Raw genomic sequence first — 26,636 nt, 5'->3', positions numbered from 1 at the left:
TGCTTTAAAAAGGCATGCAGATGGGATTGAGACATTTCTATCCAGACAGCTTTTTCTGCATTAGACCTAAGAACCTAATTTTGTAGGACAGTGGTCTCTAGGCATTATGTTTAGCTCCTTTTGTCAGTGAGAAGTGTGTTGTAAAGTTTCTAATACTGTGGTCTGCTGTGAACAGTTTTGAGAAGAGGGAGCTTTAGTATCATTTATAGGACTTAAAAGGAAAATGCCTAGATTCATGAGAAAAAGCATGGAAAAACATTTTGCTCTGAGGTTGCTTTACTGCAAAAGGAGAAATCACTTAGAAGTTAATGTGTGGAAGGCATTAGGTTGAATAAAAATGTTTTTTCGTATTGATCTGTCAGCTGCAATTACAATTAACTTTGAAAATTCAGTATTTGTCTCTTTTTCAGGAGAAAAGACATCAAATTAATACGTTTAATTTTAGGTAAATTTAAATGTCTGTTTTGCAGAGTGATTATCTTAATCCAGAACTGAGAAATTCCTGATGGTCCTACTGAAGATTTATCTAATGGTCAACAAATGTCTGTTTTGTTGAGGTTTGGCGGAGATAATAATAAATCGTTTTTTAGTCTTCAGAAAACTTTTCTCCTCTTCGCTCTTTTCTCTGCTTCCCTATGCCCTTCAACAAAAAGCATTAAAAGGAAAAAATATTCAATAAAATCATACCTTTAGTCAGTGCTGTTATCCTCTCAGAGGTTCTTTTAGAAATATTGCCTGATGAAAAGGAAGAGAAGGAAATTACCTCTTTTAAAGTTTTCTTTTTATTTTCTTGCAGCGTCTTCTAACTAGCAGAAATAATACAATTTTTGAGTTGTTTTGTAAGTTGGATATTTCTAGTTTTGTGTGGAATATCTTGTTTCCCATTAGGGCAGGGGACGTCTCACAAGTTCTAGGTTACTGTATGACTACTATATCCATTTACTGGAGTTTAAGAAGCTTTATAACAATACATTTCCAGAGACTGGGCAGTACTTGGTTTTCTATATTTAAATTTTCTGAGGGTAGATGATAACATCTAGTAAACACCACCAGGTTCCATCCAGGACCCTAACTGGCCATAAAGTTAGCCCCATACTCTCTTAGGATTCATAGTATTTTAAGATTTCATTTTTGTGCCCTTATTATTAATTAGTGTTTTCTTCCCTTTAGGGTGCTTTAAGATCTTAGTACCTGTTCCAATCTGAGACTGCCACAGTAAGACAAGAAAGGGCAATGCTGTGGTAGGCAGTTAGCTGCTGAAGTTAGGCCACTTAGTTACGAAGTTGATTAATTTTTGTCCTTAGTTCAAAATGATTAATATTCTCACTGACATAAGTATCAGCTGTGATCATATAGATTGCTCTTTCCTGTGGAACTGAAGTGTATTTAACATTTTTTTCTTTTGATAAAGAATGTCTTGTTGCGCCATGTTTGCTAGACTGAAAGTTTCCTCATCACGTGGTGAGACCCTCCTCTAATTCAATCTTTGTCTTTTGTCTTTGCTGCCTTGCAGGGTTGGTACAGTAGGCTTCACTAGACTTAGCTGCAACTCAGAATTTCTCCTCCAGCACCTGAGTAAATGCTGATGGTCTTGTGGAGAGTGGATTAAGAGTACGAGCTAAGTTCTCAATCCCAATTAAGAAGCGGAAAATTTAAACTGTCTTCTTCAAAGTTTATCACAACCACCACCATCAAGACAGCAAACCAAAGGACAAAGACTTTGACCTGCTGTGTTGCTCTGTGTAGTCCAGTTCACGTATGGTTTACAGACTTGGCTGGGGTTACTAAAAATAAATAAAGTTGGACACTTCTGTCATTGGACGCTATTATTCACAAGTTACCAGAATGAGAGCTGTACTGGACACAGCAGACATTGCCATAGTGGCCCTGTATTTTATCCTGGTCATGTGCATTGGTTTTTTTGCCATGTGGAAATCTAATAGAAGCACCGTGAGTGGATACTTCTTGGCGGGGCGCTCTATGACCTGGGTAGCAATTGGTGCCTCTCTGTTTGTGAGCAATATTGGGAGTGAGCACTTCATTGGGCTGGCAGGATCTGGAGCTGCAAGTGGATTTGCAGTGGGCGCATGGGAATTCAATGCCTTACTGCTTTTACAACTTCTGGGATGGGTTTTCATCCCAATTTACATCCGGTCAGGGGTATATACCATGCCTGAATACTTGTCCAAGCGATTTGGTGGCCATAGGATTCAGGTCTATTTTGCAGCCTTGTCTCTGATTCTCTATATTTTCACCAAGCTCTCAGTGGATCTGTATTCGGGTGCCCTCTTTATCCAGGAGTCTTTGGGTTGGAATCTTTATGTGTCTGTCATCCTGCTTATTGGCATGACTGCTTTGCTGACTGTCACCGGAGGCCTTGTTGCAGTGATCTACACAGACACTCTACAGGCTCTGCTCATGATCATTGGGGCACTTACACTTATGATTATTAGCATAATGGAGATTGGAGGGTTTGAGGAAGTTAAGAGAAGGTACATGTTGGCCTCACCCGATGTCACTTCCATCTTATTGACATACAACCTTTCCAACACAAATTCTTGTAATGTCTACCCTAAGAAAGAAGCCCTGAAAATGCTGCGGAATCCAACAGATGAAGATGTTCCTTGGCCTGGATTCATTCTTGGGCAGACCCCAGCCTCAGTATGGTACTGGTGTGCTGACCAAGTCATCGTGCAGAGGGTCCTTGCAGCCAAAAACATTGCTCATGCCAAAGGCTCTACTCTTATGGCTGGCTTCTTAAAGCTCCTGCCAATGTTTATCATAGTTGTCCCAGGAATGATTTCCAGGATACTGTTTACTGATGACATAGCTTGCATCAACCCAGAGCACTGCATGCTAGTGTGTGGAAGCAGAGCTGGTTGCTCCAATATTGCTTACCCACGCCTGGTGATGAAGCTGGTCCCTGTGGGCCTTCGGGGCTTAATGATGGCAGTGATGATTGCAGCTCTGATGAGTGACTTGGACTCTATCTTTAACAGTGCCAGTACCATATTCACCCTTGATGTGTACAAACTTATCCGCAAGAGCGCGAGCTCCCGGGAGTTAATGATTGTGGGGAGGATATTTGTGGCATTTATGGTGGTGATCAGCATAGCATGGGTGCCAATCATCGTGGAGATGCAAGGAGGCCAGATGTACCTTTATATTCAGGAGGTAGCAGATTACCTGACACCCCCAGTGGCAGCCTTGTTCCTGCTGGCAATTTTCTGGAAGCGCTGCAATGAACAAGGGGCTTTCTATGGTGGAATGGCTGGCTTTGTTCTTGGAGCAGTGCGTTTGATACTGGCCTTTGCCTACCGTGCCCCAGAATGTGACCAACCTGATAACAGGCCAGGCTTCATCAAAGACATCCATTATATGTATGTGGCCACAGGATTGTTTTGGGTCACGGGACTCATTACTGTAATTGTGAGCCTTCTCACGCCACCTCCCACAAAGGAACAGATTCGTACCACCACCTTTTGGTCTAAGAAGAACCTGGTGGTGAAGGAGAGCTGCTCCCCGAAAGAGGAACCATACAAAATGCAAGAAAAGAGCATTCTGAGATGCAGTGAGAATAATGAGACTATCAACCACATCATTCCCAACGGGAAATCTGAAGACAGCATTAAGGGCCTTCAGCCTGAAGATGTTAATCTGTTGGTAACCTGCAGAGAGGAGGGCAACCCAGTGGCATCTTTAGGTCATTCAGAGGCAGAAACACCAGTTGACGCTTACTCCAACGGGCAAGCAGCTCTCATGGGTGAGAAAGAGAGAAAAAAAGAAACGGAGGATGGAGGTCGGTACTGGAAGTTCATAGACTGGTTTTGTGGCTTTAAAAGTAAGAGCCTCAGCAAGAGGAGTCTCAGAGACCTGATGGAGGAGGAGGCTGTTTGTTTACAGATGCTAGAAGAGACTCGGCAAGTTAAAATAATACTAAATATTGGACTTTTTGCTGTGTGTTCGCTTGGAATTTTCATGTTTGTTTATTTCTCCTTATGAACTTAAGGATATGGTGAGACACTAACTTAAGACAATACTGACTGGTCTTTGGGGAAAAAAAGTTATGTAACTGTTGCATCTCTCAGGCATTGTTTACGCTGTAGGTTTTAGCCAAATTTTACTTAGCAGAAAATCGTCTATTTACAAGACTTTATTTTCCCGGAGATGGATGAAAGTAAATCTTCAACTTAAGTGAAGCAAAACCTAACAGACTGAATTGTGCAAATGTGGTTTTAAATTTTGCATACCAAAGTAAGGAGAGACCAATTATTCTCACAGAGCACTTAGAGCAGAATATATGTTACGTTACCATGAATTAAGGTATACTGTCTGCACTGCCAAGTCTTGGCAGACCTTCTTACCCTGAAGTAGAAGATTTGCTCATTTCTAAATTTTTTTTCTGTCTCTGTAAGCCCTCCTACCATTAAGAAAAACTTATTTCTTAGACATTGTACAATTAGTTATGTACTGAAAATCGAATGTGCTTGTGTGATACTTGTTTCAGGACAAGTTTGTTTGCCAGGTTCATTTTGTTAGCATGAGCCTACGGATTCTGATTGCCAAAAGAAAGAATGTTTTCCTGTAGGTATTTTTGTACCACCAGTATGGAATGTTAGGGAAAAACTTTGTTCCAGTTCCTTTTTTTTCTTTCTACTTTCAAGTTTAAGTGAACCATACTGAAATGACCAACAAGTCTGCCTGTAAAGTTACATGTCATGATTGTATTGTTAAATGACTATGGGGGAGAAAATGAAGTAAATGTTGCTGATGATCCCCATATTTATTGATCATATTAAGGTTGTTCATACAGTTTGGAAAGGACCAGCCCCTAAGCAGTGTTTAATTAACTTATGCTAATCAGATGATTACTCATATATTCTGCTAATTTTCTAGCTTTGTTCTTGTTATTTGGAAAAATTATTAGCCAAATGCCTTCCTAAGTGGATCTAGTTGGAAGATATGTCCGGAAACCTAAAGAAAAATTGACGCTGCCTTTGTGTGCTGGATTGCTCTACTTGATTAGATCATGATATATCAAGGTTGAATTTTTAGAGGGAAAATTTAATTCTCATATCTTATTGCATCTTTGCCGAGTTTTTCCCTGATTTTTCTTTTCCTCAAAAGACTTGCCATCTGTACACAACCTCTGTGTTTTTGTTATAGTGACTTAGAGCATGAGGATATTTCAATGCAAGCTGGCCATCAGTAACAGAAAACTCAGTGCGTACTTTGCTGTTGTTAGGTTGTCAATATAGTCTTTCTGTAGGATGGATAGCATGTTTGAGAGGTGCCAAACAAGAACTTTTGGGGTTAGTAGTGTGTCTTGTGGAGGGTATTACAGGACTGTGTAATTATAGGACTCTAACCTGACATGGCTTGGCACCCACTTGCAGCTAGTGGGTGGGTACAGGGTACAAAAGATGTTAGAGAAAAGCTCTGCAGATTATGTACTTCTGTGTCTTTGTGTGCTCAACACTGTCCTTTGTCCTCCATGAAAGATGAAGGAAGCAAATTATGTATGTACTTTCTTTGACTTTCTTTAATCTCTGATACTTTTTAGATTGCATGATTTTACTAGACTTGTATTTAGGGAAATTACTTTCATAAATACTTTTGTAGATTTTGAACTCAGTCTTGTTTTTAATTTTTTTGTAGTCTATAAACTAGTTTCATTATGATGGACTTGATTAGTCCAAAGTTAATTTTAGAGATCATCAGGTAGCGTAGTGTCTTCCCATGATCAGGAGGCTTTCTGATGGACTGAGTCTGTAAATGAAAAAATAATTTATGTATGAATAGCATGTATATCTGAAGAGCTTAGACTGCTAGAGTGCCTTGTAGAATTTTGTCAGTTTTATTCTTGAGGTTTATAATTTGGGGGCCAAATAGAGATCATCCTTTTCTTGTTTGGAGGTTGAGGCTGCGACATGTTCAAGGTTATGAAGTCTTATTTGGGAAGAACAGAAACCAGGTCTCCAAATCTGGTCTTATGGTTTGTTTAGATGTGTCTGGACAAATGGTTTGTCAATGTTTTGTCCTGTTTTCTCAAAGGAACTGTTCTTCCTTTGGGACAACCTTACGGTGTTTGGGAAAGTAATAAGATCCTGGATTTTTCAAATTAACATTAAGTTGTAAGAACTAAAATTTTCTTTGAACGACACTGCTTTTTAATTCGGTGATAATTGACATATTGGCTGGGCAGCCTTTCTGTCTCTTCCATATCCAGCGTAAATGAATAGGAGGTGTTTGTGATTTTTTTTTCCTCCCTTTATTTAACATTGAGTCCTAATAGTTTGGAGAATTAGGGTCCCTCTACCTTCTTTCTGCTCTTAGTAAGATACATAAGGTACATCATCTTGTGTCTGTGTGTATATAGCAGTAGGTCAAGTTTAGAGTACTAAAGTCTGTAAATAAGGAATGACTATTAGCATATTCATTAGAGTTGTTTATTCTTGCCAGTATAAACATCACTTTATTTAGACTAAAGTCCCTGAAGCTTGTCTTTCTTATTGCTTCCCAGTAATAGATAATGTGCTCGAGTAAGTTTGTGAATTGCTGATTGCAACTTCATTCAGGGACCAGTTTCCAGTCTATATTTCATTAGAATGATTGTTCCTGGAATGATACATGGACTGTCTTAAGCTAGCAAAGTGTTCATACTTTACACTGATTAAATGGGTCCTAAATGATGACATTGGTCTTTAGACATTAACATGTGTATATTTTTATATTAGCTCAAGCTAAGGTTCAGAATTGAAGATTGATATTGACTAGAATAGCTAAAAGTCAAAATGAGGTGAGGACACTGGTCTTGGAAGGTAGAGAAAAATAAATGTCTTACCAGGTGTTAATGGTATCCCCAGTTCTTAGACTTTTGTCTTCTCAGGCAGTTTTCGTCCCAAGATCTGATGAGAAGGGCGTATTACATTGGTGTGCAGGATGATTATTGCGTATTTTGTGGGACCTCTAATTTCCCTGGTAATCTTTAAGAATATTCTGTTCTGCCACCCCCAGAGAGTAAACACTTGAGCCACTTTCTTCTTCACCAGCTATTCTTTCCCGGGGGTAATTATGCTTTGTCTTTAGATAAGAGAAGCATCAAGCAATAGCAGTGGTGCTGTGTCCTTTGGCCTAAATTCAATAGATCTTATCTCCTAGGGCTTCCTTTTCACTTGGCTCAAAGGATCTATTGTCTTTGGCACAAAGAGGCTGGCCAGGGTCATGTAGCCGTAGCTTTTAGGGATGGTACCTCAAGAAATTAGCTGGGACCTATCACTCTGAAACTTCACATTTTAAGAACTGAGTTGAGGGAGTTGTTATGCACTTCTGTAACCTGAGGCTAAGCAAGGGGTTCAGTCTTGTGAGGGCCAATTGAGTGTGTCTGTATTCGCAGTCCATGGCTTATTTCTCTATAGTGGGCATATGGATCTTCCCCTCTGACTTTGAATATCATTTGGTGTAGCCTATAGGTTATTTTCATTCTTTATCACCAAATAAAGTGGCTTACTGGCTACTCAGTTATTTGCTACTCAAAGGTTAGGTCTTCCCTGTTCCTGCTTGGCAGTGTTAAAGCTTACAGGGTTGCCTTATGTTGATTCCCCTGGCTCATTTTCATCAGAGGCATGATGACTGGAAGGGGATCACATGGGTCGCTGGTGGTGACACCTCACTATTTCCTAGGTTTGAGTAGAGAGATGTACACAACACTATTCCTGTTAAATTATGTGACCACAGAGACTTGCCAGGACAAAATTTTCCTAAGAAATCAGAAAAATGATTAAGTGAGATAAGTACCTGGGTGACACAGACATTAGCCCGTTGGTAAAAGACAACAAATATTAGTTTAAAATCTGCATATGTAGAATCATTTTCATTGGATTCTAGAGCTTGAAGCACCTTGATTCTCAGCTACTTTAAACTCCTCCCCATATAAATTATGGCACTAATAAATAAGATTCAGCTTGTTAAACCCTGATTTGATGTTTGAGCATTATAAAGTACAAAGTTTGTTAATACAGTAGAGATAATTTAGTAGAAAAATGCTTTAACCTTCAGTATTTGTAAGATTTTGCATTAGCCAGGTGCTAGGTTGTTGAAGGCATTTCATTGTTGATAATAGCCTGAGCAGACTTCTTTACAAATGGGATATATTTCTATATGTGTATATGCCCTCTTACCATTCAGAGAGACTGGTCTTTCTCTTTGTCTTCCTTCACATTACTGTGTCAGTTCTACACCTAGTCTTTTCAGCACTTAGCAAATTCAAATTTTGATTTGTCAGCTTAGTTCACTTTAAGGCATATTCGCATGATGTGTGAAAGTGCCATTTTGCCCCAGGATTGAGGACTTTTAGATCCAAATAATGATTCATTAAATATAATTATGCTTTAGGTATACTGAATTTCTGTTAGCTTAAAATGTTAATTCTCGAGAATGATTTTCTCACACTTTGTGTTGGCTAATAATAAAAGCACTATTTTATTCTCAGAATTCCTTTTTCAAAAATTAGGGAGAGAGCAGTAGTGATCATTTATGTGAGCCCCTTTGAAATGATGGTGTCAGAGTGCAGAGAAACAATGGAGTTTGTTTTGATGCCAAAAAAAGTTTTTTTTTTTCAGTAAAAGTAAAAATTTGGGATTAGTTGGCATACAGAGGAACCCTTTTGTACTGGAAGGGATGGGGCTGGACTGTGAAAAAGTAATCTTTCGATTGCTAGACTTGGTTAACTTAGGACTGCAAATCTTTTTCTTCTCTCAAGGTCACTTAAAATGGAATGTTTTTGTCAGACTGTCCTCTGTTGGAGTACTTTAGCTGTTCAGCTACTTATAATTTTTTTATTTAAACTTCTCTCTCTCCGATGCTGAGAATAAGGCTTTAAATTACTGATTCACCTTTAAAGGAATGTTGTGAGAATTGATGTAATTTGTGTTTCTGTTTCCATCTAAACTTCTTTATAAAAAGAGGGATTAGTTTTTTTGTTTTGGGGTAAGCACCTAATTTATCTGGTAACCAACAACCCTAACCATTGGCATACAGTCTTTCATTCAGAAATAAACAAAAACTGTTTGGTGTATCTGTATGATTGCTAATCTTGTACACTTTACTTTTTGGGCAGTACCATTCATAGTCTGAGGCTGTTGACGTAAACCAATAACCTTACTTTATGTAATGACTCTTAAATTTGGTTACCTGGGTTCACAGCCTGCTTGAAGAGAAAGGATGCTAGAATAAAGTAAGCAGCTGAAGAGCAAGCAAATCAAGACAAAACACAGTGGTCTCAGATTCTTAGTAGTGTAGGAACAGTGGTTTTGCTCCGTACCACCGAAAAGCACTGTAACATAATTGTTGCCCATGATACTGAAGCTCTACCCCTCACTTCTAGGTTGTTTACATTCAGAGCTCTATTAATAAGAGGAATACTTATTACAGTGAATTTGACAACAGCACAAGTTGGCAGTAGCTATCCCCAACCTAATTTATCTTAGTAAATTCACCCTGTTTCCTAGTGCTGCTGGATAAAAGGATAAAAGTGTTTACTTTTTATTGCTCTTGGACAGAGTAGTCTAGATAAGTTTTCAATTTATCAACGTAGCTTAGACTTTTGTAAGTGGAATGTTCACTAGTAACTCATCTTTTTGTTGTTATAATTGGAAATAGAAACGAGGCTTATTGCTATTGTAGAAATCCCAAACTGGCAAAGGCCAGTATATGTAGTATTCCATAATATAACCAGCTTATGAAATTTACGTGTTTGGATTAGTGCCTTCTGGTTACCAGTATTGACTCTGCTTGTTTGCACCTTTCCGTTCTTAACAGAAAATTTGTATTTGTTATTCCTTTTAAATTTTGTCATAACTAGTGAAGGAAGTAAAAAAAAACACACACACATGCATTATATTTACATACTTTACTTGCAGCCTTTATTTAGTTTCAATGAAACCAAGTAGTTCTGTATTTGTGTTGCAGCCTAAATGTTGTTTCTTTTATATCCATAATTAAAAATTTAAAGTTACTTATGTTCTGTGATCTTAATTTTGTTGTTTTTCCATTGTAGGTTGATAGGTATATCTGAGAACAGGTACGTGACAACAGTTTATATTCCATGATAGAAAGCTAAAGTCCATAGAAAGCACAAAATCATGTTCACACATTAGTGTATCCACACATAGAAAGCACAAGACTAATAGTATTCTCTGTATCCCGTAAGTGCCAGTCATAAAGGCCACCAGGTATTTGTCTCAGAGTTGCTATGAGGACTACAGTATTGATAAGCCCAAGACAATGCAGTATCTAAACTGGTCCTAATTGTAAGGGATCCAAAGGAATGATCTCAGTAAGTTTGTACCACATTGATAGAGGGAGAGAATATAAATGTCAAGAATGCCAAAATTATATTTGGGGGTTACTAGCTAAAATGGGGTTTGAGGACTTTTTACTGCAACCTGAAACTGGAGACACAGGATGGATGTCTAGGTTTTTGGTGGGTGAAACAGGTGACACATTTCTGCTTTAAGCTGTAGTGTCATTGGAGTTTTTTGTAAAAAAAACTTAAATCTTTTAAGAAATATTACCTCTTATCAACAGTGCCCCCCCCAAACATGCAGAAAGTCATACTTTTAACAGGGCAAATACTACTCGTCTTTGATTTTTTTGTGTACTTTTGTATGTGAGAGATGAAGTTACCTTTATTTTTTTCCTATACTTGACTGTGCTTCATTTTAATAAAGGATAATTTTATCTGAGTGTTCTGAGCATCAAACTAATTCTGAAGCAGATTTGCTAGAGGTGCTACTTTGCTTTTCACAGTGGGATGGAGAGGATTCTTTCACTTGTCCCATTAACCCTCTTCTAGTCTAGATGAGATGAAATCTGTTAATGTGTGTGCAAAAGAGAACGTATATTCTTCTACTCAGCATTGCCCTTTTCCACCTCCTCACTTCACCTCTGAGTAGCTTGTTTATCAAGAATGAATGAATGTCTTTGTCTTAAATTTTGCCCATGTGTTAAAAGATGTAATTCTCAGAGTGGGAGAGAAGTGACTACCTTTGTTCCTACTCTTATATAATTATCTCTTTAGGGAAAGACTTGGTCAACTCTAATATATCTATAAGGAAGACTATATCTGGTGTGGACTAATATGAGATGTTTTAGAAGAGTTAACCTGAACACTTTGAGGGAGAGATTATTCTTGCCAGCAAAAAGCTAGCCAGGTATGAGCCTACCACATTATTTGAGAATATCAAACCTCAGGCCTGGGGGGATGAGGGGAAGAAGAGTACCAGAAATGCAGGAAAAAGAAGTTTGAGTAACATCCTTGGCTTAGCAACATGTGATAATGCAAAGCTGTTACAACCTGTTAATCCTACATACTATGTGTTCTGTACCTTTACATGTTTTTAAATTTAAGATAGTTTGTTAGAAGTGTACAAAAGAATGCTTCTGGAGATTTCTTTGGCAGAAATGCCTTTCATTTATAATTTCATGGAGAACTGCTTTAATTAGCCTAGGTGAAAAGTAGTCCTAGCAGTGTAAATATGTATAATTAGAGTTTTCTAATTTCACTGTGAGATCTCTAACTTTTGAGTGGCAAACAGATCAAGTCTTTTGCTCATAGACTTTTCTGTGGGGTTATTAAAATGCAAAAGCTTTATTTTTTTTAAATAATGCCATACTCCGTTAGTGTCAGATGATGGTATGGAATTTGTTCCCTTGCTTTCCCCCACTGTTACTGCTTCAGTTTCTAGATTGCCAGCAGAGTTCAGAAGTAGAGCAGGGATTTACCCATTCTTTGCTTGGACATTCCATTTTCTTTTGTCCAGACCCATGTTGGCAATCACGTATGAACTGTGTTACACTTCTCAGTGCTTTTTTTTTCTTTTTGATAAGATGGATATCAAAAATAGTTGCTGTGCAAAAGTTAGTAGTCTTCTTCAAGAAGAAAACCAATTCTTTTTCTAATAATACCTGTGAAATTGCTTCATTCATTCATTTATTTTTAAGCCAAATGTCAGCAGAGTGCTGCTGCTTTTATCTAGTAATTTTGATATGTAAGTATTAATGCATTTTTAAAAGATGTCTACATTGAAAAAATGTTCTTCCCAGTGTCCTGCTTATGATGTTTTGTTCAGATTTTTTGTAAGAGACCAGTTAGTACACTGGGGGTGCGTGTTGTGTACATGTGTCATTTTTGTTAGACATTGTTGACCAAATGTGATTATAAATGAAGTTGATGAACATTAATTTTGTTATTAGTGAGTTTTTTGAATTGTAAGTGGATTTCCAGTTTACCCTCTGTTGTTCACAGCTTTTTTAAGATTTGACTAATTGGATCCATCTCATTGTACAGTGTTTTAGTTGCAAACAGAAAGTAGAATTTGGTATAAAGCAGGTTATTTCTATATTGAAAGGAGTACAGTTGAAATTGTGGATTTAAGATTGTTAAAATCATGACAATTCTAACTTGTCTATTCTAACCTACTGTGTACAATCTGATTTTTTAAAATTGTAAACATGTATGATCTTGGTTTCATGTGTTTTTGAAAGTGTTATTGTTTAAAAAATGAAAAAAAAGCATATCTGCTAAAGAGCTGTCAGTTTTCATTACTGACTCTGTAAAATACACTGTTCCTTGTGTACTGTGTGTTATTTTGCCAGCTGCTGCATTAGCCTTCAGAAGTATTTGGAAACTTAAGATGAACTACATTTCTTGCAAAGTACATTCCTTTCTGTGGTATTTTGTCCTGTAACTGAAGTATAGTAATTATTTTATGGAAATGTTAGCAATTCTGTACCAACTTTGAATAAAATGAAAAATTTATATTTCTGTGACTAAGTATTTTCAGTATGAACACCTCCACAATGTAGTGTTCTGGGTCTCAGAGTTGGAAAAGAGTTTGTACCTCAGTTTCTTTTGCCCTTCGCCCATGAATGGTTTCCAGTGAGTTTCCCTCTACTAATTTTTGACATTTTAAATCTTTGTAAACACTGACTCACAGGTATTGACTGAGAATAGGATTATATGTAAAACATAGAGTAAATTAAAATATTCTTAATTTTTTCACTTCTAATTTTGAAATTTCAAGTTACAGGAAAGTTGTTAAGAATGGAATGAGGAATTTAGGACTTGACTTCATCCAGGCTCACCAGGGGTTAACATACTGCCTGCCACATTGGCTTTGCCATTCTTCTGAAGCAGAAATATTTTTTCTGAACCATTTGAGATACTATTTGCAGACATCGTTCCCCTTTACTCCCTGAGTACTTTGTGTGTATATTTCTTAAGAACAGTCACTCATAATTATCAAACTCTGGACAGAAACAGTGATTTTGAATCAAAAGACTATTCAAATATTCCTGTAATGTCTTTATAGCAGGTTTTCCCCCCCTTTCAGAAGCCAGTTCATTGCATTTAGCTTTTATGTCTTTTGCCCCCTTCAATCTGGATCACTTACTGGCTTTTGTCTTTCACAGTACTGACTTTTTTTTTTTGGTGGGGGTGGGGCGGGAAATGTGACTTGCTCTGTCACCCAGGCTAGAATACAGTGGTGTGATCTTGGCTCACTGCAGCCTCTGTCTCTGAGCAATTCTCGTGCCTCAGCCTCTTGAGTAGCTGGGATTACAGGCTCTCGCCACCACACCTGGCTAATTTTTGTAGTTTTAGTAGAGATGTGGTTTTGCCATGTTGGCCAGGCTGGTCTTGAACTCCTGACCTCTCAGGTGATCCCACCCTCCTCGGCTTCCCAAAGTGCTGGAATTACAGGCGCGAGCCACCATGCCCAGCCTGTATTGACATTTTTAAAGTAATACAGGCCAATCATTTTGTGACTGTCCCTTTTCAGTTTGGGTTTATCTGTTCCCTCTTGATTAGATTCACAGTATGCATTTTTGGCAGAAATACAAAAGTGATGCTACACCCCTAAAGCTTCACATTAGGAGGCATTGGATGTGTTGTCCCATTATCGTTGATAGTAACTTTGATACTTGGTTAAGGTGGTGTCCACCAGGTTTCTCCCATGTTACTATTTTTTCCCTTTGGTAATACGTAATTAGTGGGGGGATACTTAAAAACCATGTAACTAACCTATTTCTCATCAAACTTGAACCCCTAGTTTTAGCATTCATTTATCTAGGAATCCTGCCTAAGTTGTTACTATGATGGCTATTTTCCAGCCTTTTTTTGATGGGGAGGATACTGAACTCAAGAGCTTCCCCTTTTCCCGTCCATTTGTCAGTATGAACTCCTGGATTATTTTGTTCAGTGAGTTATTATTCATGATTATTTTGCTTAGATGTTTCCAGATTTAGCTGGTTTCTTTATAGTTTCTTTGTCCTTTGTGATGTTTCCCTCAATTCTTGAGTGCTTTGCATTTTCCAGTGCAGTAAGATGTCCTGGGTGCACCGTGTCATTTCCTTGCCTCAGTCTGGGGATTGGGCATTTAGTAAGAGTGGCTTGGAGTACTCACTGCTGTAGGGGTCTCATGACTTCTGGCCCCTTTCAGCGTACAGAACTAGGAAATACGCATAGAGTCACATGTCTTTTTAAAATTATTTTTATTCTTTATTTTTTTATTTTTTATTTTTATTTTTTGAGATGGAGTCTGGCTCTGTCTCCCAGGCGGGAGTGCAGTGGCACAATCTCGGCTCACTGCAAGCTCCGCCTCCTGGGTTCATGCCATTCTCCTGCCTCCGCCTCCCGAGTAACTGGGACTACAGGTGCCTGCCACCACACCCGGCTAATTTTTTGTTTTTTTAGTAGAGACCGGGTGTTTCAGTCAACAGTGGATGACATATATGATGGTGGTCCTACAAAATAATGGAGCTGAAAAGTTTCTATAGCCTAGTGACCTTGTAACGTACCATAACATGTTACTCCTGTTGGTGGTGGTGCTGGTGTAAACAAACGCTGCTGCCAGGGATATGAAAGTGGACGGTAATGTCTTAAGCTTTCACGCTCACTAACCACTCACTCACCCAAAGCAACTTCAGTCTTGCCAGCTCCATTCATGGTAAGTGCCCTTTATGGGTGTACCATTTTTTATCTTTTATACCATATTTTGACTGTACCTTTTCTGTGCTTAGATGCTCAAGTACTTACCGTTGTTGTGCAGTTGCCTACGGTATTCCCTGCAGTAACTGCGTGGGTTTGTAGTTTAGGAACGGTAGGCTACACCACATAGCTTAGGTGTGTAGTAGGGCACACCATCTAGGTGTGTGGAAGTACACTTTATGATCGTACAAAACAAAACTGCCTAACGACACATTTCTCAGAGCATGTTCCTGTCGCTAACTGTGCATATCTACAGATGCCTCCAGTTCTAAACCAACTCCAGTGGTTTCTTCTTAGCCTTCCCTCGGTGTTTGTATTTCTCTTCTGCAGCAGTGAGAAATCTGATGATACTGATGCAGCTCATTTTGTTGAATCCTGTAACACCTTAGAATTAATTTTTGCATGGATAGAGTCTTTATTCTACCTCATATTTGTTTACAAGTTTGGCTGAATGTAGAATTCTACCTTCCGAAATTTGAAATCATAAGACCATAGGAATTTTCTAGCCTCTAGCCTCCGTGCTCTGAAGTTTCAGTTAGGTGCCTTGACAGAAGCTTTTCTTGGACAGTGCTGGCCCTGGCAGGGTTCTTTCAGAACGGCAGCTCCGCTTGGGGACTGTGATTCTCCCTGCTCTCTTCTGCTTAGAGCCCCTTTTGTTTAGCTCTTGGACCTCCTTGACTGGTGCACTTGGTTTCATGCCTTTGCTCTTAATTTTCATCTCTTTTTGCTCTTTCTAGGGCAGTTTCTAAACTTTATCTTCCAACCCTTCTGTTGAAAAAGAAGAAAATTTCTGTCAAGTTTTTCAATTTTAAGAGCTCTTTTGTTCCCCAAATCTTTTTTTGTAGTCTCTTATTCTTGTCTTATATCTTGTGTCTTCTCATCTCTGAAGGTACTGTCATCTTCCATTCCCACGTTATTTACTTCAAGATAGTTTTTTTCTGTGTTAATCTTCCATGTTAAAGGCTTTTCTCCGATATATGCTGATCTGCTTATTTTTAATAGGGTGGAGCATGCTGACATCACGCTTGGGCCTGCAACGGCCTGGCCGTGTGTTGGGTTAAGTCCTGTGATATCTTTAGAATAAGTCAGGCTTTCCACAGAATGTTTTGAGTTTTAAACTGAAGGGTAAAAGGCCTTTTGGCATGATTGTGAGAGCCAAGTGGGGAAGGAACACAGGGGCCCCAGCATTCACAGCGTGCATTTTTTCCTTAATCTCTTCTTGGTACAGTACCGCCATTTAGAGCTGTGCCTGTGCCCTCCAGTGCAGAGCCCTCTTCTATCTGCCCCAGAGTATAAACCTTCAAATATGCATCTCAGGATCCAGCTAGTCCTTCAACTTTTGACCAATTGTATTTATTTTAGTGTCACTTCACCCCCACTTCCCAGAGGTGCCCGGTGTTGGTTTGGTTGATTCTTAGTTTTTCCCATTGTTGATTTTCTACTTCTGCTTCCTTTCTTCCAAAATATTATTGCTGCTGTTTCTTCTCGTATTCCTGTAAGGTTGTACCTGGAAAAAAAAAAAAAAATCCTGCACAATAGGTGCATCAAAACATCCCATTGTTTACTTTGAATATGTATCATTTTTATTTGACAATCATACCTCCATAAAGCTGAAAAAAATCTCTTTACAGTAGTTCTAGTAGGTTTTCAGGTGGGAGCTAATTAGGTGCTTGTGTTGAATCCTCTGTCTTGCCTGGAAATTCTGGTACTCATTCTTTAACCTTTCAAAGGTTGAAATTGCAGAGCCTATTGCCCATTTCTGCGCTTCCCTGAGATAACATGTTGACTACCAGAAGCACAGTTGGAGTTTTAAAATTCTGCTTATTTCTAAGTGCAAAATGATGAAAATTGTTCACATTTCAAAGGGGCCTTAAAAACTGTGTAGTTGGCTGGGCACAGTGGCTCCTGCCTGCAATCTCAGCACTTTTGGGAGGCTGAGGCTGGTGGATCACTTGAGCCCAGGAGTTCGAGACCAGCCTGGGCAACATAGCAAAACCCCTTATCTACAAAATACACAAAAGTTAGCCACATGTGCTGATGCACACCTGTAGTCCCAGCTGCTCAAGAGGCTGGCTACTGAAGAGGCCGAGGCGGAAGGATTGCTTGAGCCTGGGAGGTTGAGGCTACAATGAGCTACTGTTGTGCCACTGTACTCCAGCCTAGGCAACAGCGTGAGATCTTGTCTCATTAAAAAAAAAAAAAATAAGACTGTATAGGTGATTCTTTTATACAATGTGTGAATACCACCCATCAAAGCTATTTTATTGTTTTAACATACTCTATAAAATGACACATGTACAGTGTAATAAACACAGTTTATTTGTGGTAGTTCTGTAAATTTACCTCGAGGGCTGCATGAGTGAATTCGGAATCATTGGCCCTTGCATTAGATTCCTTCCAGTGTATGGTCGTGTCATTTTTGTCAATCAGTACATGACCTTGATTTATGTATGTTTCTGTTTAAAGACACCATAGTTACTAATTGTCGATAACATTGATAACAATGATAATTTTGTGCTCAAGACCCATAGCGCTAGAACTCGTGCCTACATGAAGCTTATCTAGCATAAATTTTTTTCCCTAAGGCACATCACATCCTTAAGCTTAGGAACACTAGACAGCCCTTCAGCACTACACTTGGGAGCCATTTTAAAAAACAAAATGACCCCCAGAAAGCACACATGCAGAAAACATGCTACTAAATAGACGGCAAAAGGACACTTGTTTATGATATGTGAGCTGAAACGAGGGCAGGACATTGCCTTTTTCTACCTCAGCTGGGAATGTGTACAATAAGCAACTGTAATTTTGCACCACACTCTGCACGTGTGCATATCTACAGATGACTGCGGTATTGCTGGGAGTATTGATTTGGGGGCTACAAATAAATTCTATCAAGTAGGCAAATTGGCATATATGGATTCCATGAGTAACGAGAATCACTTGTAATTGTGAAGCAAATACCTATGTCACCACACCACCCATAGGAAATAGAACATAACCAGCACCACTACCCCCTTCCCGCCAAGGAGACTCATTCCACTTTCAGAAAGTTCTAAACTTTAAGGGATTTTCTGATTGACCTTAAATCTGTCTCTGGCTTTTACTCCCAAGTTCTGCCTCTGAAGTGTTGTCCCCTCCCCCACTTTTATTTGAAGAGAAATGTTGAAAATAAATGTGCTCCGAAGTCTCAAAATCAGACAGCATGTTCTTCACTGGGTGTACAGCACAGGGCATAGATTTCAGACCCTTCGCCATCTTGCTCTTCTGTTTTTTCCTCTGGATAACTTAGAGGCAGTTGAGGTTCCTTTTCATATGTGGCCTCCATGTTTCAGTAATTGAGGAGAGACACTGCTAATAGTGCAACAAAATGAGAGCCACCATTCCCTAGGGCTTGCCCCCTTTCCAAGTCTAATTTGGAATCTCACTGGCACACCCTAAGGTAGGCCCCCTGTAAAGTCCTGTTGTCTCTTCATAGGGCTTGCTGACTCCGTTTCCAGTTTTCCATGGCTTTTCAGAGTTGAGGTTTTTTTGTTGCTGTATTGTTCCCCATGTGCTTCAGGAGTTGAACACCCATTGGGTTTTGTATTTTAATCCCAAGAATTTTTAGAAGTTTGGATATACTGTTAAGTGTTTCTGCCTGTGCCTTAACCTTTGTTTCTGTCTTTTGTCTTATTATTTCTAGTTCTTTTACACTGCATCTCTCCTTTTGACTAGTGGGATGTGTATTAACTTCATTATGCATCTCAGTCTTTCAAAAAATATTCTGTTTTCCTCTTTGCAGTGAAGATCTTTTAAATTTTATGACTCAGTATAATCCTTTCTTCCTTTCTAGTTGTATTAAGTACAGTTAGCAACTTTTATTTCTCAATTTTCTATTTATTCTTTGACTTATATAGTCATCAAACATTTATTGAACATGTATTGTAAGCCAGGTTCTTTGGACCTCCAGCATCTAATAACCATGAGTAAGAAGCAGCCTTGAAGAGGTTTAAGCATGGGGACAGACTCCTAAATAATTACACTTGCAAGATGTATGTGGAATGAGAGAGATACCTACGGGGTTACAGAAGAAAGGCACATTTATAGAAAGTAGCTGGATCTTTTTGAAAAAACAGTTTCATTGAGATAAACTTCATATATCTTACAATTCCCCCATTTGAAGTGTACAATCCAGTGGTTTTTAGTTTGTTCAGAGTTGTGCAACCATCACCACAGTCAGTTTTAGAACATTCATAATCATTAGTCGTCACTCCCCAATTCTCCCTCCCCACACCTATTCTCTTCCCACTATCCCCTGGCCCAGACAATTACTCATCTACTTTCTGTCTATATTTGTCTATTCTGGACACTTTAAAAACTATTCCTCCATCTGTGATTATATATCATTTGACTGTCAGCTCCCAGTCCCCCCTCCCCATAACCACCTAAGCCTCTGGTAACCACCATTCTACTCTCTACTTCTATGAGACCAACTTTTTAAAATGGCATGAGTGAGATTGTACAGTATTTGTCTTTCTTTGCCTGTCTTACTTCATTTAGCATAATTCAGAGAAACACAAAACCACATTGAGGCTGGGCATGGTGGCTCATGCCTATAATCCCAGCACTTTGGGAGGCTGAGGTGGGTGGATCACTTGATGTCAGGAGTTCGAGACCAGGCTGGCCAGCATGGTGAAACCCCGTCTCTATCAAAAGCAAAAACAAACCACATTGAGATATCACCTCATACCTGTCAGGATGGCTATTATGAAAAAGACAAAATACAAATGTTGACGAGGATATGGAGAAAAGAAACTTGCACACTGTTGTTGGAAATAAATTAGTGCAACCATTGTCGCAAACAATATGGAGATTTCTCAAAATATTAAAAATAGATTGACCGTATGATCCAGCAGTCTTACTACTGGATAAACAGAATAAAATCGGCATCGAAGAGGTATCTGTATTCCTGTGTTCGTGCAACACTATTCACAATAGCTGAGATGTGAATCAACCTAAGTGTCCATCAGTGGATGAATGGATAAAGAAAGTAAGGTATACATACACAATAGAATACTCTTCAGCCATAAAAAACGAAATCCTGTGCAACAACATGGATGAGCCTGGAGGACATTATGTGAAGTGAAATAAGCCAGACACAGAAAGACAACACATGATCTCCCTCATATGTGGCATCTGAAAAAGTAGCTGATGCATGTTTTTATTCCTGTAATTCCTTTGTGTTTGTGCCCTTTCTCTTCCCTGCTCTGCAGAGTAGAGCAGTTCATTAGGCGCCTTCCTCCCACCACTTGAATTTGAGCAACACTGCAGTTGGCCTAGTTTATGGACATGCTTTTGGTCTGTTTAGCAAATTATGCAAATCTGACTTTCTTGTCAAAGTCCATGTTTGTCATTCTATGAATGTATGATTTTAAGAACTTCTCTTAACCCAGTTCACCAGGTGATATTTTTGCTAAACTTTACATGGGTATGTAGAAGATTCATTTTCTTATAAACCTTTTGTCTCTACCATCTAAATCTTTGGTTGACTGCTCCCTCCCCTGGTTTTCTTGTCATACTAGTGCTGTCTCCCTTCTACCCTGTGAAGAGGTTGAAATATAAGGCGAAGGCAGGGAACTGAATTGTGCATGAAGGTGCGCAATCAACAAGGCAGGTGGCTCAGTAATGCCTACCTGATTCCTGTTCCCACTATCCATTTCACAAGCTTAGGCATTTCCTTTCCTTTACTTGCTGTCATAGTAACCAGGACTCCTGCCAATCTTCCCGTTTATCTTTTATCTGTGAGTGCATCTGAAGGGGGATGGGGAGTATAGAAATGGAAACCTCTCAGCAAGAGGATCATGGACTTTAAAATGTCCTCAGAATAGCAAGCAGAGTACCTTCATTTTGGCTTGTTTCTAGCTGATGCAGTAGTATTTACCACAAATACTGGGGTTGTCATTTCTCCATTTCACATTCAGACAAGAGTCCAATATTGTTGGTGAGAAAGAGTGAAACTTCTATGTTCCTTAAATTAGTGTTGGAGAAGATCGTTGCTTTAAAATCTTTTACAAACTGCAATTCAGCCAGAGTCATTCATCTTTGGGAGGATGAGAAGCCAGCTAGCTTCCTACCGGAGTGTGGTTCTCACTTTTGTTTGCACCTGGGGAGCTTTAAAAAAAATCTTAGTGTCCAGGATTTTTGAATCCGTAAGCCAATTGAATTGAAATATCTGAGGGTAAGATGCAGGCATCTTTATTTTTAAAGCGCCCAGGTGATTCCAGTGCTGAGGAATTCCTTGGTGATTTCTCCTCTAATCCTTTGACTTACCCAAAATCATGAAAGGAATGATTGATTATATGCAAGTGAGCCCCCAAATTTGTCCTTAAATGAGTGACATTTGAATGATACTCTTTGATTTGAAACCTCAGAGATTAGTTGATTAAAGAACAAAGGTATATTATCATTGAACTACAGAGATTAATGTTAACCAAGGCACATGACTAATACATAGCTGACAACTAGTAAGTTCACACAAGGTTGGATCTCCTATAATTATGTCTTCCCTCTTGCCCAGTGCGTTCGTTTTTTTAAAATGTATTCGCTCATAGCCTTTTGATTGTGATGCTGATATTGATGGCTTAGCATGCACTTGGTGCAGGCGCCCCTTGGATGGGTAAGTGTAGTTTATGACTTAAGGGCATTTTGCCTACCTTGCAGCTCAAGTTGCTTTACTGCTCAGTCATCTGCTTTTTACCTTTGCAAATTCAGCCATGCATTATCTCACTGAGAAGATAACGATGCCTCTGCCTTGTTCTTGGGTCCTTCGTTTTGGCCCAGGATTAATCTGTGCTGAACTCAGATCAGTTACTGGACCAGTCATTGGCTTCTTGCTCCTGTTTTCTTTTTAACCTCCATTCTTCGCTGAGTTCTTTTTGTTTTCATCATGTAGCCCAAAGAATACTTCTTAATGTTGGATTTCCCAGGTCTCAAGAGCCTTATTCCTGGCCACATGGCCGTAGAATGGGCAGGCTCCTGTTTCCACATCCCTTGGCTTCATTGGCCACTGTGGTGTCAGGGCCAGACTTGGTCTTGTCCTGTCACGTCTTTTTGGTGCGCTCTGATTCTGGGACCAGTACTTCTGGATCACAGTTTTTCCTCTCATTCCCCAAGAGACAGAGTAACCAGTTGTAATAATTAATGATGCTGGAAGTACCAGCTTGCAAGGCTCTTTCAGTAACCTCTGGAAGCCACGTATTTATACCTCTCTGATTATTACTATATTATTAAAAGCCTGGATGGACATGGAGTCAGTGAATGAGTTTTCAGTGTTCAAGTGTAGATCTGGGACTTGAAGACAGGATTTACAAATTATGGCATCCGTGGCAAGATAGTGGTTGGGATAGACTTAGGAGAAGAAATTCTTTTAAGGAAAAATTGAATTTGTTTCAAAAGAAGTTTGTCTCTGAAACACCTTTTTAGTTGCTCATCATAAAGGAAATCAGAGTGTAAAAAAAAAAAAAAAGGAATACTCCACTTGTTTTACTATCTAGGGAAGACTAATACCTTGCATAGTCATCCATACTTTTTCCATGTTTGTCTACATAGTCCTTTTTTCTTTTGGAAAATATATGGATGTACTCTCCATGCTGATTTTATTTTATTAAAAATGTGTTTATGCCAGTATGTGAGGATCATTCCCCACCCCAACCCCGAAAGGGTTTCACTCTGTTACCCAGGATAGAGTGTGGTGCCACAGTCATGGCTCACTGCAGCCTCATCTTCCCTGGTCTCAAGCAATCCTCCTATCTTAGGTCCCTGAGTAGCTGGGATTACAGGTGTGTCCCACCATGCCCAGCTAATTTTTTTTTTGTGTGTGTGTGTTTCGTGGAGATGGAATTTAACCATATTGCTCAGGCTGGTCTCGAACTCCTGGGCTCAAGTGATCTGCCCGCTGCAGCCTCCCAATCATCCATGTTTTTTTTTTTTTTTTAAATTTCTGTAGGTGTTTTTGGGAACAGGTAGTGTTTAGTTACATTGATAAGTTCTTTAGTGGTGATTTCTCAGATCTTGGTGGATTTTTTAAATGGTTGTATAGTACTTATTCAATCAGTGGAAATCATTTATTGAACCAGTCTCCTATTGGACAGTTAGATTTCCATTCATTCACTATCGTAATAACTTTATGAAGAGCATTTTTCATAGCTAAGTCTGGTACATTGGTATGGTAGTTTTCTTAAATTCCTAGAATGCCGGGTCTGTCCCGCAGACCCTGGCCTATGGATGAAATGAGTACTCAGACACAGGTATGCAATGTAAGAGCAGCTAGTTGACTGCCTGGCTTTAGTGGCCAGAGCAGCCCCAAGAAGCTGGAGCTGCTTGGTTTTGTTCAGTGCCCACACAAGGCTGAAAACCTAGAGCAAACACAACCTGTAGGTAATTAACACTTGTTGCTCCCCTTTCAGAGAACGTCATGTGGGCGACGATCAAAGGTCAGTTCCCGGTCAACATAAATAAGCCTGTTTGAGATAAAATTCCCCTACACTGCCTTGTACCTACTCCTTGGCCTCTGCCTCAGGGTTATAGAACTGCTGCCTTCAGCTGTTCTCCCCTTGGGCTCTGCAGAACCTTCCAACCTTTCAGAAGGTTTGGGTCCTTTCCCTATAGTTTTTCCCACCACTCTGACTGATCCCCCACACTAAAGTCGCTGTGGGGTTAAAGGTATACACATTTTAAGTTAATATACGTTGCCAACTTGCCTTCCAGAAAGTTTACATTTTTTACCAACAGTGTAGGTGAGTGTTTGAAGAAACTGAAATCTTACTGTTCTAGGCAAAATAGTGCCATAGGTGGAATAAAACAGTGGCTTCTAACCTATACTAAATTTAGTACCCATGTTGATTCTATCCCAAATATAAATTTCGTCAGAATTTTCTCCCTTCCTTTCTTTTGTCTGCTGTTAGTTCAGACCCACTCTGAGAGCACCCAAAGTAGCCCTCTTTCCCCTCCTGACAGGGTTTCCATTTTTCAGGGTCTGGCTGAAAACTACTTTCTTTAACCAACCAGTTAGTAGTAGTAATTCCTTCTTCTGAGTTCTTGTGGCATCATTGCTTTTCACATCAGTATTGCCTGTGTTTCAGTCTGCCTTTTATGAGTAACTTACAAGTATATGTCTTCCTATCTGTATCGCAGACCTTTTAGGGACAGAGACTTGGTGTTCCATTTCCCTGCAGCTACTCTTTTGGAGATGGGCTTCCCAGCGAGCAGGTTGGACATACTTGTCTTGAGGAAGACACTTTGAGAGGAATGTTTCCAGATAAATGTTAAGTTGAACCAAAATGGCAGTTTCCTAAGTTTCACCCTACATTTCTGATACCCACAGAATTTGGTCTGCCCATAAGAAATCATTCACTTTGCCCTTTTACTCCACATGCAGGTGTCAGGATGTATGTATCTCCTCTGTACACCTGACTTGTGCCATTTAAGTTATTTTAAAATGACTTCCCCATAAAGATGCTTGATGTTTTCCTGCATGTAACTGTTTCTTAGAAAGATAATTATATAAATACCATATTCATGAGTGCTTTTTAGTTAATACATACTTAAGCAATTCTTAAAATTCTATACTATAGCCTAACAATTAAATGACCACTTGAAAAGCCTGACTGATTAATCTGCAGTATTTTTTTTTCAACATTATTTTTTTAAATTTTAAATTTTGGGGTATTTTTGTTTTTGCAGAGCACACAGCATTGGTTTATTAAAATAGTTTTTCTCTGCATTATACTTTGTTATTTTCTTATTACACTTTATGTACAGTTAGACCTCTGAACAGTGTAGGGGTGTGCATAGTTGAAAATCTGTGTGTAAACTTTTGACTCCCCAGAAACTTTACCAATAGCCTACTGTTGACCTGGAAGCCTTACCAATGTTATTTCGTATGTTATGTGTATTATATACTGTGTTTCAATAAAGTAAGCTAGAGAAAAAGGAAGTTATTTTCCCAAAATGTTGTGACTCTTCAAAAATTTTTCTAATATATTTATTGAATAAAATTTGCTTGTAAGTCTTGTAAGTGGACCTACACAGTTTCAACCTGTATTGCTCCAGGGTCACTGTATAGTAGAACAACTAGTACATTAGCATAAATCTAGTCAGCAGCATTAACTTTTACTAGGAGTACATGTATTCTTCATCACTATGCAATTGCAGTTTTCAAAACTGGCTTCACTGCAGAATGTCCTTCAGACTACTAGAGTAGTATTTAGTCTTGGTAGGGGCTTTAAGAAGTTGTTGAGTTCACCCTCCCACCCATGCAGATGTTACTCCGACAGCCATCCTGTATCTATTTGTGTACTTCAAATGATGGGAAGGTCACTACTTCATAAGGCAGCCCACTTCATTTTCATGCAGCCATGTATTTTTGGAAATGTGTTCTTGTTTACAAAATACGGCTTGGTTTCTCTATTTTTTACCCTTTGATTCTATTCCACTCTTGGGATCCAATCAAAATAAAACAAATCTACCTTTTGCATAATAGCCCTGCAGATATTTGAAGTTAGCTGTTGGGTTTTTCTCTAAGTCGTCTTTTGTAGGCTAACCATTAGTTTTAGTAATTAATATAAAAAATTAGCTTTAATTTTTTCTGGGATTAATTACCTTTTTTTTTAAAGTATTATACTATTTAGTTAAATTTTGGGATAGTACTTTATCTTACCTAATCAACAAATAATTATAATAATGTAATTTTAACATTTATATTTGTATGTGTACTGGAATTTGATATTTGAAATGTATAAAATATTTAATGTTTAATTTCACTTCTAGATGAATTGTAGGTATTTTTGAAATACAGTACTGGTGTGAACAGCATTTTGGTACTGCGTGAAGTAAATGGGAAAACATTAGTATTGTAATTTTGCCTCAGTGGTACAGTTACCACCTTGGCAGTGAGCTTTGTTGAATATGAAAAGTGGCTTCAAGTTATATTAGAGATAGAAGGAAACTTAGAGTTCCTTGAGAAAAGATAGGAGTAAGTAAGCAAGAGACCCTCTTAAGGAGGTACAGTTGGCACAGCTATTTCTAGCACCTGTTCCATGATGTGTGGACCATTTTAGACTTTGGGAATACAGTCATGTACAAGATAGACAAAAGTCCTTGCTCTTCTGTAGCTTCCGTTCTAGTTGGTGAAAGAATATTTTTAGATCGCTGTAGTGCTGTTAGAAGTAAAAAAGAATGACATCAGGAGAACTGGGGGATGGGGGTGCATTTCAGGTGATGAAGATATCAGAATGGGGGGGCATAGACTTTCATCAAACTTTGTATGCCTGCAGCAGATGTTGAGAATTGCAATATGAATGTCATTTATTCATGTGAAACTTGTAGCAACAGGAAAATTGAGAACTACTAATTTAGCAGATGAGGAAACTGAGGTACAAGTTTAAAATTGATAAAATTTAATAACTCATTCACTAATGAGTTTGTATAACTGAGTTTGTATAACTCATTAGTGAATGAGCTAGGACTAGAGTCGTAGTCCTAGTTTTCCTAGTTCCCATTCCCATTCATTCATACTTTTCTGTATTTTTTTTTCAAATGAATGTTT

The 26,636-nt window shown here is 38.8% G+C and overlaps 3 protein-coding genes across 6 annotated transcripts in view; all 3 read left to right on the top strand.

Annotated features, from left to right (window-relative positions):
* SLC5A3 (solute carrier family 5 member 3) overlaps positions 1-12,820 on the top strand; it is a 32,811-nt gene extending 19,991 nt beyond the window's left edge. For all 3 annotated transcript variants that reach the window (XM_045389276.3, XM_065541397.2, XM_045389275.3), the window contains one exon: positions 1,514-12,820. In XM_045389276.3, coding sequence (XP_045245211.1) covers positions 1,846-4,002 — 2,157 coding nt within the window. In that variant the 5' untranslated portion in view covers positions 1,514-1,845 and the 3' untranslated portion in view covers positions 4,003-12,820. The remainder of the gene's footprint in view (positions 1-1,513) is intronic.
* The window catches only part of KCNE2 (potassium voltage-gated channel subfamily E regulatory subunit 2), a 298,859-nt gene that overhangs the window by 19,991 nt on the left and 252,232 nt on the right, over positions 1-26,636 (top strand). The window lies entirely within an intron of this gene.
* The window catches only part of MRPS6 (mitochondrial ribosomal protein S6), a 67,417-nt gene that overhangs the window by 19,620 nt on the left and 21,161 nt on the right, over positions 1-26,636 (top strand). The window lies entirely within an intron of this gene.

This window comes from Macaca fascicularis, chromosome 3 (genome assembly GCF_037993035.2).
Source record: "Macaca fascicularis isolate 582-1 chromosome 3, T2T-MFA8v1.1".
Lineage (NCBI taxonomy): Eukaryota > Metazoa > Chordata > Mammalia > Primates > Cercopithecidae > Macaca > Macaca fascicularis.
This window is presented reverse-complemented; position numbering and strand designations above follow the sequence as displayed.